The 13442-nt window shown below is 39.9% G+C and overlaps 1 protein-coding gene across 1 annotated transcript in view; it reads left to right on the top strand.

Annotated features, from left to right (window-relative positions):
• The window catches only part of DCHS2 (dachsous cadherin-related 2), a 1158653-nt gene that overhangs the window by 528602 nt on the left and 616609 nt on the right, over window positions 1-13442 (top strand). Inside the window, exon 9 of the mRNA XM_044062423.1 lies at window positions 10559-11399. Coding sequence (XP_043918358.1) covers window positions 10559-11399 — 841 coding nt within the window. The remainder of the gene's footprint in view (window positions 1-10558; window positions 11400-13442) is intronic.

Below are 13442 nucleotides of genomic sequence, written 5' to 3'. Positions count from 1 at the left end.
TGCACCTGTCACCCTTGGGATTCTGGATACTGACTAAGGCTCTTGCCACCTATATAGTGGCTTTTTTTAGGCAAGGTTCAAATGCTAAATTCACCACCGTAACAGGTACAAGCAAGCAAACTCTGAGGGTAATGCTACTCAGTACTAGAAGTCTAAACCTCAAAATGCACTCACTCGAGGCACTCCTTAAAATGCAGAACATCGACATCTGTGCAGTGACAGAGACCTGGTTCAAGGCTCCAGAGGGCACCCCTGCATTACCAGACTATAATTCATACCACACCTTTTGGCCACCTAACCTGGACCGAAACACTAAACGCAGAGGCGTGTCTATATTCATTAAGGATATCTACACCTGCAGGCTAGTTGCTCAACATAATGCATCCGAAATTATCCAAGTGCAACTAACACTGGGCAAGACTGCAATCCAGGTTGTAGCTTGTTACAGATCCCCCACCATGCTCCAGGATTCCCACTCTTCATTTCTTAAGATACTGGAAAATATTAAGGTAGAACCCAATCCCTTAATTATGGGTTATTTCAACTACCCCACCATCAACTGGGAAAACTACTCATGTACCAACTCATTCGCTCAACGTTTTTTTTGTAATTCATAAATTCCATCGCCTTGGATCAGCTTGTCCACACCCCCACCAGGGGCAGCAATATCCTGGACCTGGTCATTACCAGCATGGGTAACTGGTATTCCACACTAGAGGTCAACTCCTCACTGGTCATATCCGACCACAAACTAATCACCCTAGACATCTATATCCCCCCCCCATTAAGGAAACCACCATCAAAAACTACTTCAAAGCCAACTTCATGCTTCTTAAGACAGAAGTGACAAACTTCACGATCCCCATGCAGATGGAAAATAGAGGTATGATTGCTGAATCTTACACAAAAGCACTCTATAAGCACATACACGAGTGCATGGATTGTGCCATCCCCAACAAAACCAAGATGCTATCTTCCAAAAAAATGGAAGCCAATCTGGTAGTCCCCTGCCATAAGCAAATCTACAACAGAAGGAAGAAGCTGTTGCAAAAAGAGTAAAATCCCAAGATTGGAGGAACTCAAGAAGAAGCTGAGATCCCTCATAAAATCCTCTAAAGCCAGTTATGAAAACAAAATTGCCACTGATTCCAAAGACAGCCACAAAGCATTCTATAGCTATGTCAAGAATCTCAATGGCAACACTCAGATCTGCTCTGAGCTACAGCACAATGGGACTAAATATACAGAACCAACCGATATTGCCAACATCCTGGCAGATAGGTTCAGTGCTAACTTTACCCCCCCTTGCCCTCCAAAGGGCCCATCTTAATACCGGAAGAATACAAAACCCCTGTAATCATGGATGAACAAGTAAAGACTGCACCCTCCAAAGCCAAGAACACAGCATCCATGGGACCAGACAACATCCCAGGCTGCATACTACATGGACTACAGAACGAAATGGCACCCCACCTAAGTACATGTTCAATCATAGTCTCACCTCAGGCTATGTGCCTACTGAATGGCGCACAGTGATGGTTATCCCACTTCACAAAAGGGGTGCCACCATGGACCCCAGAAACTACCGCCTCATTAGCCTGATGAGCCTGGTCTGCAAGGCCATGGACCATATCATCTTGGAGCTTATAAACAAAGACATAAGTAACCTCTAAACCCTGGACCCCACACAGTTTGGGTTTGCAAAAGGTAGACCATGTCTACTAAACCTGATTGACTTCTTTGAAGCAGTAACTAGAGCCGTAGACGAGGGCAAGGTAGAGCACACAGCCTATCATGACCTCTCCAAGGCTTTTGCTACCATCCCCCACTCTGGAATTATACATAAATTCACTAAACTGGGCATAAATCCCTATGTCACAAGATGGGTGGCCAACTGGCTCACTGACAGAACCCACACAGTAAAAGTAGCCGACTCCAAGTGCGACTTCAAACTAGTGATGAGTGGAATACTGCAGGGTTCGGTCCTGGGACCTCTCCTGTTTGGTATCTACTTCTCTGAAGTACAGGCTAACACAGAAGGTATTTAGCTAACAAAGTTCGCAGATGACTACAAACTGGGAGCCATAACAGAATCACCTAATGATGTAGACATTCTACAAAAGGGCCTCGCAGAGATAGATGCTTAGTGTCAAAGTCATGGCCTCAAGCTCAATGCCAAGAAGTGCATTGTCATCCCCTTTGGGAAAAACTCTGTACCCATGAACTACCACATAGGCGGTAGCTCACTAAACACTGAAATTATTGATAAGACACCTCGGGACACAGGTGGACAGTAGTCTCTCCTTTGATAACCACATCACTGCAGTAGTCAGGAAATCCTTCTAAGTGGAACACCTCATCACAAAAGGGTTCTCCTCTAGAAAAAAGGAGGTCATTGTTCCTCTCTACTCATCCCTCATCAGACCCATTATAGAGTACAATGCCCCATTTGGCATGTATCTCACAAGACACCTACAACAAATAAAAAGGCCACAAAAATACCTCACTAAGAGAATTACCGGCCTCAAACACATGCCATATGCAGACCATCTCTAAAAACTCCAGCTCTACTCCGTCGCATATTGCCTACGCAGAGGCGATCTCTGCCTAACATACAAAGCTATGTCAAACCTAGAGCTGTTGGATATGTTACACTTAAAGAAATCCCAATCTCTCTGAACCACACACTCCAGGGACCTAAACCTTGTCACCACAATAAGCAGAACATGCTGGAGGGATAGATTCCTGTCCCAGAGACTTCCTATACTCTGGAACAAACTACCCATTCATGTCAAGCAAAGCTCATCATTGGCCCTCTTTAAGAAAAATCTTGACAATTGGATGGGTAATAGAAAATTCGCTCCGGGGATCACTTTTGCAGCACTGCTTGACAGGGGCACAGGAAAGTAAATTTTTTGGATGGCGAAAACCAGAGAACTTTTTGGCTAGGCTTATATAGGCCCCAGGGCCGATAACCTAGTACCTACCTATGAACCTATGAAAATACACACTGCACAAAAAACAGGGACTTACATCAAGCGTATTATCATACGTGTCCACGAGAATCCATGAGAAAACACTGTCATCTTGTGGCTAAACATATTATAACACATAACTGAAATATACAGAAACACACACACACACACACACACACACACACACACACACACACACACACACACACACACACACACACACACACACACAGTAGTTGTTGCTGTAGATATGTCAAACACTTTGTTTTATAGTTTAGGTACATTTCAGTTAGTTTAATTTTAGTTAGCAGACACACATTTTTTTTCTTTATTGATAGTTGTGGTCAGTGTTCTCTTTCTTTCCTTTTTATCTTTCACTTTATGAATACATTCGCTTTAGGGGGTGACTTAGGTGGCTGATGTTGTTTTCTTGAGGGTTTGTGTATTTTATTATATGGTATGTATAATGCTATTGTTTTTACACTGAAACAAATTAGTATTTCAGACATAACTTATTTTGTTATTTTATGTATCTGTATTTAAAATAAAGTGTAGGTTTAAGTCAGGATTTCTTAAGTAGGCCAGGGTATTTTGCAGTTGTGTGATTGTATGAGTTTTGTATGTGCTGTGTGTATGCATGTTTGTGGCTGTGTGTGCAAGCATGCATGCATGCATGCACAGGCACATATGTGTGTGTGTGTGTGTGTGTGTGTGTGTGTGTGTGTGTGTGTGTGTGTGTGTGTGTGTGTGTGGGAAGGTGCACACGCGTGCATGTGCTCATGAGCTTGTGTGTGAATATGTATCTGTACAGTATATATTTCAGAGACAGCCTGGCAGTCTTTTAAGGACAATTTATTTTATTTTACATTTACATTACATACAGTACATAATTTACATACATTACATACAGATTTAAAGCTTATCTCATTAGATTGCATTTTTGATGATTTAATTTGATCTTTTGAGAGCTATGTATGAATGACTTAAGTGGCTGTTCTTATTCTTCTCTGTAGCAGATTTTTACTGCCAGTCTGACCTTATTTTGGCTTTTCCTGAAATCTCATGTTAGTTTCTTTGGAAACACAGCATTTGATATAGGTATGAATGAAAAGAAGTCTGACTCCTGCAGAAGAGAGGCTGAAACACATTAAATAAATAACTAATATAGTTTTATTAGTGGAATATTCTTTATTATTGGAACAAGAAAAGAACTATAAGTATAAATTTAGAAGCTTGTACCTAACCACAATCAATGACAGTTATAAAGAATCTACAAACTTTATTACCTGAGACCATTAAAACAGACTCCCGCTCAGGACACTGCTACAAGAAGGGAAAAGGATTTGTGGATGAATACATTCTAGTAGATTTCAAAAGTTAACAAGTAGAAACAAAAAAATCTTTATTTCATAACAAGATAAAAGATAAGCGCTTTCGCGTGCTTCGCTACAGTAGATCTGAAGAAGCTTATCTTTTATCTTGTTATGAAATAAAGAAGATTTTTTACTACAATTGGACTTCTCGTGGTGTATCCTGACAACTGTTTCTACTTGTTACGTTTGGTCTCTTGTTTGCAGCAGGATACTTTGGGAGAGTTAGCGGTAATATTTTCCTAGATTTCAAAAGTTGGTATATTAACTGTAGGTTTGATCAGAGGATGGGGTCACTGCAAGGGATGTTTTCAGTGACCACAGAAATTATTATAATAAGCATGGGGCCCAGAGGCATAACCCCCTGCATAGCATGTGCTGGACAGAGACCTTCACAGGAAAAAAATGCATCTTTATTTAGAACTTTTCCAAATGGACATTTGGCTAAATTTTCAGATACTTTTCTTTCATTTGGAAAGCTACATTTGACTGCATGTCCTATGCCCACATTTAGTCACAGGATTGAGACCACTGAAAGACATGGAAGGTGTGAAGATTGGGAGAAGATGGGCGAAGGCTGCCACCCTAGTCAAATAGAATTTGATACATAATTCTGGCATTTGTAAATATAAATGCAAAATACAGCCTTGTTTTTTAAATGAAAGAAAACACTGTAAAATGTGAACTTCAAGATTGTAGCAACATTGCCATCTGCGGTAAGGAAAACTAAGCCAAGCATTTCACATCTGTTCTTTTGAAGTTAAAATTATGTCTTGTATACCCCTTTGATCTAGATAGTGGTGCCGAAGAGGCTGGCTGAACACATTATTTCTTTTGTTTTAAGTTAAGGAATAATTACTAGAGTGTACATGTGAGATATCTTTTATTGTTGTAGTTTCCTGAGCAGGTGTTAGCTTGCTGTATAGTGTGGCCTGTTTTCCTGGGAACTCCAGACTAAGTGTCAAAGTGATGTAATGTGTATGCTGGGAAAACCTAAGTGTCAAAATGATGTAATCTGGGAGGGCCCAGCAGAGATGTTTGTTAGTGAGTTCAAAAACTATTGTTCAGAGAGAGACTGTAAGCATTTTGATCTTGATATCCAACTCTCAGCACTGCTGTATGTTCTCTTTATGTAAGTAGCATCTTAGAAGTATGTTTTCTTGTAAAAACAGCTAGGACTATAAAGATTAGATGCAAGTGTTTTTCTGTTATATCAGAACTTTCCTACTGTATTGTTTTAAGTTTCTGTGTGATCTCTGAACTCTTAGATATCACTGTGGTGTAGCAGTATTGACTTGTGTGTTTTTAATTATTTATTATTAAATATTTTAAAACCTTTAACCTATGTCTGGTTTGTGTAGAGACGTAAGCTCTAGAGTACATTGCATATTTATAGATTTTATTGTACAAGGCTACTCTAATAAGCCTTAGACTGATCAGTCACATTACCGATTGGATAATAATATTGCACAGTAATAATTGGACAACCTTTTAAGGGCCTTTGGGTAGCTGTTAAGTATTAGCTGGTGGTGGCAGTAATTACTACCGTATAGTCTGGGTAAAGGGGCACAGCTGGAGAATCTGTGTCAGCCTTTCCCAGGAGTGTCTGTGAAGTTGTATAAATACTTATCTCAAAGTGTGTGGTGAGTAAGCTACCTGAGCTGGGACACGAAGCACTGATGGGACAGAGAGGGTACTGGAGGTTAGCTTGCCAGCTAGGCTGAGATCTGGACCCTATAGCTGTACCAGTGGGGAGTCTTATTCGGGACCTGGAGAGCAAGGGAGTAACCAGCCCCAGACTGACTGTGATCTCTGTGTGCACTTAAGGGAAATTGTACTTTACTGTGTGTATTTGTTATCCTTTCCTCTTATGTGAGACACCCTCCCTGGTGTTAGTGGTGAGGAGTGAGGCTTCTTGATTGCTGGGCCAGGGCACGGCTGTCACAGAAGGGCAGCAAGACATCATGTTAGGGATACTGTGTGCATTGTAAAGACACCTTGGCTAAAACACAGTTCAGGTTCATTTCTTGATGTAATTTTGCCATTCATCTCAGAAAATAATTTTTGATTGATGCAGGGGTAATTCTACTCATGATGTGGACAAAAATATATATTTTTATATTTATTAATTTATTTAGCCCTTTTTCAGTGGAGGCCTGAGGAGACAAACTCCGTTATATAGACATCATTTGTATTGTTTCAGTTTTTACTGTCAGTTTCATTCATGAGCAACAGTTCCATTTTTCAGACATTCTTGACATCATTTGCTTCATTTACAAACAGTTTCAATTAAAAACAACAGTTATATGGGTTGTATATGAATAATTTTTTTCAGATAAAGAGTTAGAGCAGCCCAAAGAAAGAAGGGGAGGAAGCACAAGGAAGATGAAGGAGATGAGATGATAAAGGCGAGTACAGTTGTACACTAAGTTTTATGCAGCAGAGTGCTATGGCATGAGTTCATATAGTGATATTAGTACCAGTTTGGATGGCGCAGTGGTGCAATAGTTTGTATTGTTGCCTCACAGCAAGAGGTTCTCCAGTTCAGTTCTCATCTGGGATTCCTTCTGTATGGAGTCATGTCCTCCCTGCGTTCGTGTGGGTTTCCTCCAAGTGGTCCGGTTTCCTCCCATATTACAAAGATATGTGTCTGGCAGGTTTCTCCCTGGGCCTCCCCTGAAAATTGGCTTGTTCCAAGTCAGACTTTCCCGGTAAACAAATGTTAAATAAATAGAAGTTTAACCAGGGGTGATGCAGTTGTGGAGCGATTTATCTATCAGGTGTTGCTTAAGTTGGTATTTAAAGTCTTTCAGGTTGCAGAATGTTCTTAAATGGAGTGGGGTGTGTTACAGCTATTAGCAATGCAGTGTGAATACAGGGAGTATCCTACATTGGTAGTAGGTTTAGTTATGGAGAACAATGATTTATCAGTGGAGCACAGAGGTCTTTTAATATTGTAAGTTTGAATGATGGAATGAAGAGATAGGAATTTTTCTAGGTTGTGCAGTAGTCTGAAGTCTGTAATTAATTGTAAGTGTAATAGAGAATTATTTAGTTTGGGACAGTTTAGCTGTTTTAGAGAGATGCACTGATACAGTCTAAAATTTTGGTTGGTTGGTTGGTTGCAAATTTGTCTTCTTTACTGTAGCCTGCATTGTTGTAGTTTGGCTGATAGAGAGGAGTTATGATTTGTTAGGATAGGAGAGGCAAATAATAGCATGGAGAGTAGAAAAGAAGTGGCATGTCTTGTGTAGCAGAGTCAGTAAGGTACTGTTTTACTCTACAGAGGCAGCCTAGCTTTTGGTGCGTCTTCTTTATGGCTTTCTGGAGGGATGTGGGGTGCAGTCCCCCACATGAGCAGAGTTTGCTGAGCAGCCTTGCAATACGTACCATGTGGTGTTTTGCCTGTCTGTGCCAACTATGACTGTTTGATAAGATAATTTTCAGTGATGTGACTGTTCACTGAAATGGATAATTGATAGTACGTGGTCAATGAATAGCTGTTCAATGAACATACCATTCAATTGTTAAACACAGACCTAAAAAGTAGTAGATTAGATTTTTTGGAGGGGGGGGTCAGGGGGAGTTGTGAGTTGTTAAGCAAAGCTTCTATGGTGGAGAAGTAATTCTGGGTGAGTGTTTCGAGTACAGGTAGTGTCCTAGAAGCACATATTAAAGTTGAGTCATGTACTGTTGTAGCCTGTTTGGCTGCTGTGTTTAGGCCATTGATAAATCAGTTAAACAGTAGTAGTCTTAGGATAAAGCCTTATGGGATGTCAACAGATATAGCAGGAAACAGGCCTTTTCACTGCTTGGGACCTATTAATGAGGTAACTAAGAAACCATAGTTTGTATTTGTAGTTATTCTTAAAAGGATGAGATGACAACACAACATTAGTAAACTGTGAGCATAAAAGCTGTTCAGTAGAATATCACTAGCAAAACAAGTAGTATTGCCTGTAGATGTGCTACACAAATGTTGTAAAGTGCTACAAGTAGCAGAAAATGTTCATATATTTTAAACAGCTAAATGTAAATAACGTGTGAATACCTCATAAATAAAAATAAGTAGAAGTCATGTGACCCATGATCAATTAGCAAACCAGGTACAGCAAGAAGCAGCAATGTAGGATGGGTGTGAGCAGTTGATGCCAGTTTATCCTTCCTCATGGGAGGGATGCCAGCCTTTTCTGCTACAGAAATGACATTTGGCAGAGCCTGTGTTTACCAGCAAGTGCAGAATTAAGGACTGAGAGTGAGAGCCCACCACGTTGCACCTATATGGAAGTGGACATGATGAAAGAACTTGTACTGCAGGACTTTACTTCCTTAAGCTTCTGGGGGGTTGGATATAGGGAATAGAAAACTCAGATATATGGGTGATGGATTGTCATGACTGGTGTTTTCCCACAGGGAACAAATGGGTCATAAAGGTCATGAGATAACTGATGGTCAGCAGGTAACTGGGAGATAAAAGGCATAAAAACAGATACTTTGGCAGTATAAATAAAAATGTTATTCAGATACTCTATAATTGTGTGTGTGTGTGTGTGTGTGTGTGTGTGTGTGTGTGTGTGTGTTTATTTATATATATACGTTTCAATTTGCAAAGAAAGCAACAAAATCACACATTTTGATTTACTTTCTTCTATAAACTCATCATTTTTTACATTTTAAATTCAAAGATATTTTAGAAATTTAATGTTACATACAATGTCTTCAATGACACTACAGTAGAAATATGCACTGCATTAACCATATTTGTTAACATTCATACTGTAGTCTGTATAAGACACTAAGTCTGGTCGGTGTTGCATGGAGAGTGGTGAACTGGAGGGTTGGCTTCAGTTTGTACTTTAAGTAATTGAGTATATACTTACTTCAATGTATCAAAAATCTTGGATATTTCTGTATGGTTTTAGCCTCATTTTGTGGTTACTTACAGGATGAAGCTGTAATCAAGTTCGTGAAGTGATCTGAGGGAAGTACTTTTTAGATAAGGAAGGCAGTAAACACTCTGAAGTAATCATCTAATGCAGTAACACATCAATCAATATGGCAGCTTTAGCACTATCTATTACCATAATCCAAGAAAAACGGCTGTGTCAGCATACAGGGTATATATCCAAAGTGGTTTTTATTGCATAAATTACACAATTTATGCAATAAAAACCAGTTTGGATATATACCCTGTACGCTGACACAGCCGTTTTTCTTGGATTTTGGTTTAGACTTTACGGTCTGTTTTTCCACTCATTTTATACTATTACCATATTTACTTATGGCCTGTAAACCAAGATTGTGAAAAGTTGCGTTAATGGAAATTATTATGCTTTTGTCTTTCAGTTTTACTATAAGTGCCATAAACCTAATCCATACACACCTTCTTTCATACCTTCTGAACACTTTTGTGCCATATCAGGAATTAATGCTAGATACGGTTAAATGGTTAATGTGGGTGCACAAATTTTAATCTAGAATGATGTGTAAATAACTGTCCATAATCACCTAGTTCTCATCATTCTGGCAGCCAGGTTCTGGCTACAATTTCACCAACCAAAAGTTCATCCCATTTAAAAATACTCTGATTAGTTTTCTTCTGTAAAAGAGCAATGATAAATTTGTCTGGTGAACTTCAAAGTAGTATATAAAGCCGTGAGGCTAAATTATTTCTTTCAAACATAAGAATGCAGGAGTTAGTATAGCAAAGACAAAAAGGGCAATAAAGTTGTTACTGAGCTGGAAGTACTGTTGAAACATTGCATTCATAGCTAAACTCATACATTTTAGGCAGAATTATTACTGAATATGCTGAAGTCTGATGAATAGAGTTCCTGTTGATGGGCATTTGGAAACTGGAATTTCCATTTCATTCCATTTATATTTGCTGCTTTTTCAAATGCTGACAACATTATTCTCCCTTTTGATGACATCCGATGACACCATTAAGACATCAGTATAGCTGATGTAGCAGTGGCATGTATATCTGGCAATAAAGGAACAATGATATAGGTCCAGCTTTGCAGATTTGAACTTGGTATTTTGGAAAACACTGTTGTTCAATTCTTTTTAGTAACTGTTATTTGTTGGTGGTAGCTATGCTTTTCCTGAAATATTTGACAGTAGTAAAATGTGTCCTTTTTAATAATCTTTGTGTCTAATGAAATTGAGTTAAAATAGCACTGGAAATAATGTTCACTTTGATTTCTTTAGGTAATCCCTCTTCCAAGAGAGAAATCAAGCTTTGACCTCTATACCAGACTTTTTATAATAACAGAGGATTTTAGACCTGGACAAGTGATTGGTTCTTTAAGACCACGTGACCAGGGTGTATTTATTAATGCAAATGTGGAGTATGAAATTATTGAAGGAGATGAAAATTCACATTTTCTAATTGACAGTCCTTCTGGAGATATATACCTGGCTAAGGAACTTGATTATGAAATTACTTCAAATTTCTTACTGAAAGTAGATATTACAGAAACAGGCACAATCTTTACAGTTAGGAATGGGACATTTTTTATCAACATTATTGTGGAGGACAGGAATGACCACTTTCCTTCATTTTTACAACATTTTATAGTAATTGGCATACAGGAAAATCTGCCTATTGGCACAACACTTTGCACTTTTAATGCAAGGGATGGTGATGGCAGTTTGCCAAATAGAAATCTGCAGTATGCCATCATTTCTAATAATCTTCAAGAGAATCCTTTTAACATTGACCCCTGGACTGGGACTCTATCACCAGCTGTCCTCATTGACAGAGAGACTACTCCTGCATTCATTCTAACCATCAGTGCAACAGACCAGGCTGAAAATACGCTACGCAGGTCAGGTTCACTATCAGTAAAGGTAATTGTCCTGGATGCAAATGACAACAGTCCTGTGTTTCTCTCTTCTGGCACTTGCTATATCCTTGAAGATGCAGAAGTGGGGTCAGTTGTTCATCATGTAGTAACACAGGATCCAGATGCGGGCAAGAATGGAAGAGTTACCTACAAGATTCTTTCAGGAAATGAAGATCATATATTTAAGTTGGACAGCACATCAGGTAAGAGATTCATTACCATCTAATATTAAAATGTCTGTAAGTAGAAGTCCATTTCTCAGTGTAACACAACAGTTAGTAACTATGGGAACCACCTGTTTTCAAGCTGAGACATTTGTGATTTATACCACGTAGGTGAAATTTGAATTACACCTGTACAGACAGAGTAGTAGCCTTAGGTGAAGGGTGGGCATGTTACCTCACAGGCTGCCATGAATGTGTCAGCTCACAACTGGCCATTTAGATTCATAGGTTCATAGGTAGGTACTAGGCTATCGGACCTAGGGCCTATGTAAGCCTTGCCAGCAAGGTTCCCTGGCTTACGCCACCCAAGGATACTATTTACCTGTGCCCCTGTCTAGCAGGGCCACAGAGGTGATTCCTGGGGTGAATGCCCTATTACCCATCCATTCATCAAGATTTTTTTTGAAGAGTGCTAGTGACGAACTCTGCTTGACATAGATAGGCAGCTTGTTCCAGAGTATGGGAAGTCTCTGGGACAGGAATCTATCCCTCCAGCATGTTCTGTTAATTGTGGTGACGAGGTATAGTTCTCTAGAGCATGTGGCTCTGAGAGATTGGGATTTGTTTAGGTGCAACATGTCCAGCAGCTCAGGGTTTGACATAGCTTTGTATGTTAGGCAGAGGTCATCTCAGAGTAGGTGATATGCTACGGAGTAAAGCTGGAGTTTTTTGAGGCGGTCAGTGTAGGGTAACTGTTTGAGTCCCATAATCCTCTTTGTGAGGTATTTTTGTGGCCTTTCCAGCTGCTGCAGATGCCTTGTAAGGTACATTCCAAATGGGGTGTTATACTCTATAATGGGTCTGATGAGAGACGAGTAGAGGGGGATAATGACTTCTTTTTTCCTGGATGAGAACCCTTTCATGATGAGGTGTGCCACATAGAAGGATTTCCTGACTACTGTGGCGATGTGATTATCAAAGGAGAGGCTACTGTCCACCAGAGTCCTGAGGTCTCATGCCTTCGGCATTAAGTGGGCTGCCACCTACGTGGTAGTCCATGGGTACAGGGTTTTTACCAAAGGTGATCACAATGCATTTTTTGGTGCTGAGCTTGAGGCCATGGCTCTGGCACCAGACATCAGTCTCAGTGAGGCCCTTTTGCAGGATGCTCACGTCATTTGGAGACTTGACTATGGCACTCAATTTGCAGTCATCTGCAAACTTTGTCAGCCAGAGGCCCTCTTTGTTGGCTTGTACTTCAGACAAGTAGATTCCAAATGGGAGGAGAACCAAGACTGAACCATGTGGTACTCCATTTGTCACAGGTTTGGAGTCAGATTTGAAGTTTGCAATTTTTACAGTGTGGGTTCTGTCTGTGAGCCAGTTGGTGACCATACCTCTCAATCATACCGAATTCCTCGGTATTTACCAGTTTGAGGGCTAAATAATGGGATGCCACTAATTCCCAGGTGGCCCCTTTAATTCCTGATTTTTTATGGATTATTCAGTCTTTATTTTTTTTATATTACACCTTTAAATTTATGGCTGACATCACCATGCATTGCCAGCCTACAGGGGGTGTGTTTGAATGACATCAGCTTCATTGGACTGTTATTTTAAACTGTTTTGGAGGGAATGTAGCAACAGAGCAATAATTTCAAAGTTTTGCAGTGTCCACCCAGCACCCGATTATGACTACATGCCTCAGGTCAGGATGAGAAAATAAAAAAGAATTGTATGCTATCTACTGTGGGCCCAGCTGATAATGAAAAACTATCTGTGTATGATGTGTATGTATTTAACTGCTAATGGCAAGCAAAGTTATTATTCAGTGCAGTAGTGCATCTATAGGTACAGGGCAGAGAGGTTCCTTCTGTGTGTGTGTTTCTATGGAGCTTCCCTCGTTATTATTGTGTGTAATAGAGTGGTTTAGAAGAAGAGTTATTAGTCAGTTTATCTATATGTGTAGGGCTAGGGCAGATCCATGTGTGTGTTCGCTGACTCCGCTCCATTTATTGCTGCCAGTCGGCTAATGGCAGAAATCTGAAATCTATTGAATGATTTGAGTGGTGAAATCTATTG

This window comes from Protopterus annectens, chromosome 2.part1, assembly GCF_019279795.1.
Source record: "Protopterus annectens isolate FY-2018-M chromosome 2.part1, PAN1.0, whole genome shotgun sequence".
In the NCBI taxonomy this organism is placed as follows: Eukaryota; Metazoa; Chordata; order Ceratodontiformes; family Protopteridae; genus Protopterus; species Protopterus annectens.
This window is presented reverse-complemented; position numbering and strand designations above follow the sequence as displayed.